Source organism: Chlorella variabilis (genome assembly GCF_000147415.1).
Source record: "Chlorella variabilis unplaced genomic scaffold CHLNCscaffold_6, whole genome shotgun sequence".
NCBI classification, from domain to species: domain Eukaryota; kingdom Viridiplantae; phylum Chlorophyta; class Trebouxiophyceae; order Chlorellales; family Chlorellaceae; genus Chlorella; species Chlorella variabilis.
In genome coordinates, this window is record NW_005435082.1 from 738,923 (window position 1) to 742,746 (window position 3,824).

The following is a 3,824-nucleotide window of genomic DNA, read 5'->3' on the forward strand; positions in this document are numbered from 1 at the left end:
CCGAGGCCAACGCCGGTGGCCGCTGAGCCCCCCAGCTCGGCCACCCGCTGTGCCCCTCAAGCCAAGCGGTTCCAGGAACCCGTCTCCCCCTACCTACCTGCTCTTGACCGCTGAAGTCCCTTGCCCTGCTGCCCGCGCCCGCGCTGCAACCCGCTTCCCAAGCGCTGACCTGTACAGTGATGCCCCTGCCTGCTAAGCCTGTGTAATCTTTACAACTTCACACAAAACAGCCCAGCAACACAGCGGCCCAGGCCTGCCACGGGAGGAGCAGGGGGCGGCCTGCCTGGCGTGTCGGCTTGGCGGTTGAGCCGCGCCGGAGGGGCTCCTGCTGCCTGCCCTGCAGCTGCCTGGGTGTCTGCTGCCCTCCCAGCGAGGGCGTGTCCTGCCTCTTGCCCGCTGCTGCCCCCTGTCCCGACCTGCGAGAGGCCGCCAACACGCCGCCCGGCACAGATGCAGCAGGCCCCACCCACTTGGTTGCGCAACTCATCTCTGGCGGGCAGGGTTCTTGCAACAGAGAGGGCCTCACGGCACCAACACAACAACAAGCGCCAAGCAAAAGCTGGCGGTGCACACCGTGACACCCAGCTCAGGTGTAGAACAAGTCCTGCCAGCTGGGCAGGCCCAGGGAGCGGGCGAGGCGGGTGACACGCCAGAAGCCCAGGCGGTTGAGCACACGCCGCAGGCGGCTCGGCGACAGCGCAGCGTGCAGCCGCCGCAGCGCGGCAGGCCGGTGCTTGAACAGCTGGTGCACGGTGGCACCGGTGTACCGGCCCCACCATTCGTCCAGCACGTACATCCCCGGGCCGCGCAGCATGGGGAGAAACGCACGCCAGCCAGCCTCTGCAGGCCGCAGCCTCGGTCTGGCGAGGGCGCGCAAGAGCGGCAGGAGGAAGGCAACTGGTTGGCAGGTGGTGGTTGCTTGAAATGCGAACACCAGCCGTGCAGCCAAAGCAACCCATTCTGCCAGGCGGTCAGCCAGCAAGAGCCAGCTGCCGGCTGGGGCGTCACGGGCGGGTGGGCCCAGCGCACAGCTGCTGCAGCCACGCCGTGACAGCCACTGCAAGCCGATCGCGGCCATGCGCTTTGCCCGCTGCCATGAGTCCCGCTGCCGCACAACTTCCCAGCCGCCTGCCTCTGCACGGTCCCTCAGAAGCCAGGCAGCCAACCCGCCAGCTATGATGGCGCCGCTGTATGCCTGGCGCTGCGCAAGGGGAGGCAGCTTGCTGGCCGCGGCGCAGGCAGCCGACACATCTGCGTCACCGACTGCCAGCCACACCACCTCCTCTGCCCAGGCTGTCAGCATCGCTGACCATTTGACAGCCACGCCGACGGCACGAGACGCCGCTCTTGCCGCGCGAGACTGCTCTATTTCCCGCCGCTCCCGCGCATCGACGAAACCGCCGTCGACTGCCGCACGCCAGGCCGCCGCCGGCACACGGTATCGCTGTCTGCAGATCTCACACTTGCTGGTATCTTGCAGGCCACGCATCCTGCTCATCTGCCACGCGTGCAAGCAGCTGTATGAACAGGGAGGCCGAGGGGTTGGGGTGAGCGAGTTTCACCGGCGCCAGGGCGCCCTGGTGCGCGTGGCTCGTCCTCTCCTGCTGCTCCCCTCCCACCCCCCAGCCCGAATCCTACCTAAGTTGCACCGCCGCTTGCGTCCCACGGCAGCCGCAGGGCTGTACGAGCAAGTCGGCGAGCCCTCTGGGCGCAGGATGGGGTGGTTCCAAACAGATGCGGCACTCCGGCTCTTCCTGCACATCGGCCATGGCGTGACAGCTTGTGATTCGGCCAGCAGCCGCTATTTTGCGAAGAGCCCTAGCCCGCCCTGTACACTTGTGCAGTACAACCACTTGTCCGAACGAAAAACAGCATCGGCGTCTTGCAAGACGCCGGCGCTGCAGCGGCTGGCAAGATGGCGTCGCTGTGGAACCGAGAAAAATTGCGGCAGCTCGCCGACAATGCACGAGCCAGCGCCTCCAAGCTTGGCACTCAGCTCCAGCAGGGGGTGCAGAATGCGCAGCAGCAGATGCCCGGGCGCACGCTATCCCTCTCAGGTGATCCGTTCGTCGCGACTATTGTTTTTCGACCCGTTCAGAGGATGCCAGACCCCCCAGCCTTGCCTACTGCGACCGAGGGACTCAGTAAGCGCGCGCCGTGCAGGGAACGGCGAGGGGAGCCAGGCGCCGCAGCCAGCGGCGGCGGCGGGAGGCGTGCCGCGCACCGCCAGCAGCGGGCTGAGCAGCCTGTCGCCTGACGAGGCCATCCACCTGCTGCAGAGCCAGGTGGGTGCAGGGCTGCTAGGGCCTGGCTGTGTGGGCGGGTCGGCCGGCCTGCCAGCGGTCTCCCTCCTCCCGCCGAGCTGTGTTATGTGCTCTCTGCGGCGCCGGCACCTGTCTACAGAACAAGGCGGTGCGGGAGCGGCTGCACGCAGCGCAGGCGGCGGCAGAGGAGAACGCCCGCCTCAAGGCCGATGTGCAGCAGCTGTGCCAGCAGATGGTGGGCGCTGGGTGCTGCCCGTGCTCGCGCCGGGGTTTTCGTTCCTGCAGCCTGCGACAGCTGCCTGCTGCGTTGACCGGTTGCGTTGACCAACCGTCACCCCTAAGCCGCCGCCGGCTGCAGGAAGCGGAGCAGGTGCGGCGCGCGGCGCAGCAGCAGGAAGCGATGGCCGCGCTGCAGGCCGCGCAGCAGCAGCACGCGGGCGAGGTGCAGCAGCTGCGGCAGCAGGCCGCCCAGCTCAAGGGCGCCGCCGCTGCCGCCGCCTCGGCCGCGGAGGCTGAGCTGGAGAGCACCCGCGAGGCGCTGCGCCAGCAGCGCCAGCAGAACGTGCAGCTGCGGGGGGCGGCCGCCGAGGCGGAGGCGCTCAGGCGCCAGCTGGCAGAGGCGCAGGAGGCGGCACAGCAGCGGGCCGCGGCGGCGGCGGCAGAGGATGGCGCGGCCCCGCAGGGCGCTTCCGCTGCCGCAGCCGCGGCGGCCATAGCAGAGAACGAGCGGCTCACGGAAGAGGTGCAGCGGCTGATGCAGCAGCTGCAGGAGGTGCAGGCGGCCGCCGTGCCGGGCGCTGAGGCGTCTGCCGCCGCTGCCGCGCCTGGCGAGGCGGAGGGCCGCGTGGCGGCGCTGCAGGCTGAGCTGGCGGCCGCCCAGGCGCAGGTGCAGGTGTTGCTGAACGAGCGGGAGGTGGCTGTGCTTGACCAGCAGCAGCGCGCGGAGGCAGCCGCGTCGGAAGCCGCCGCGCTGCGGCAGCAGCTGGAGCAGCAGCGGCAGGAGGCGGCCGCCGCCGCCGAGGCCCTGCTGCGAGAGCAGGAGGAGCGGCAGCGGGGGCTGGCCGCCGACAACGCCGCCCTGCGGCAGGCGGTGGTGGCACTGGAGGGCGCGGCCGCGCAGCAGGCGCAGCGGGCGCAGCAGGAGCTGGAGGCACAGGCCGCCGAGCTGGCGGCCGCCGCCCAGCAGGAGCTGCGGCAGCAGGCGCAGTGCGCCGAGGAGGAGGCGGCGCGCGAGCGGCAGCAGCTGCTGGCGGCGCAGGCCGACAGGCAGGCGCTCACGCAGGCGGTGCGCCATCTGGAGGAGGCCCTGGAGCAGCAGGCGGCCGCCGCCGCAGCCGCGCAGGAGGAGCAGCAGCAGCGGCTGCACGCCCTGGACCAGCAGCTGGCCAGCACGGCTGCGGCCGCGTCGCCGCTGGTGAGAGGGGGAGGCTGAGCTGGCAGCCCGCGCCGATCCTGCCCTGACCAGCAAGTCCCGCAGGCATCATCCCTTTTTCTTCACACCCAGACAGGAAACCGTCGGCTGCGCTGCTGCCGTCTCACCCACCCGCCCAGCCTGCCTGC

General features: G+C 70.6%; 1 protein-coding gene across 1 annotated transcript; it reads left to right on the plus strand.

Moving 5' to 3' along the window:
- Window positions 1–1,915: 1,915 nt before the first annotated feature.
- On the plus strand, window positions 1,916–3,696 carry CHLNCDRAFT_143635 (hypothetical protein; the record flags this gene model as incomplete). The annotated part of the gene is made up of 4 exons (XM_005849037.1): window positions 1,916–2,057; window positions 2,164–2,285; window positions 2,404–2,499; window positions 2,623–3,696. The coding sequence occupies 4 exons, from the start codon at window positions 1,916–1,918 to the stop codon at window positions 3,694–3,696; spliced, it is 1,434 nt and encodes a 477-aa protein (XP_005849099.1).
- Between the last annotated feature and the right edge of the window lie 128 nt (window positions 3,697–3,824).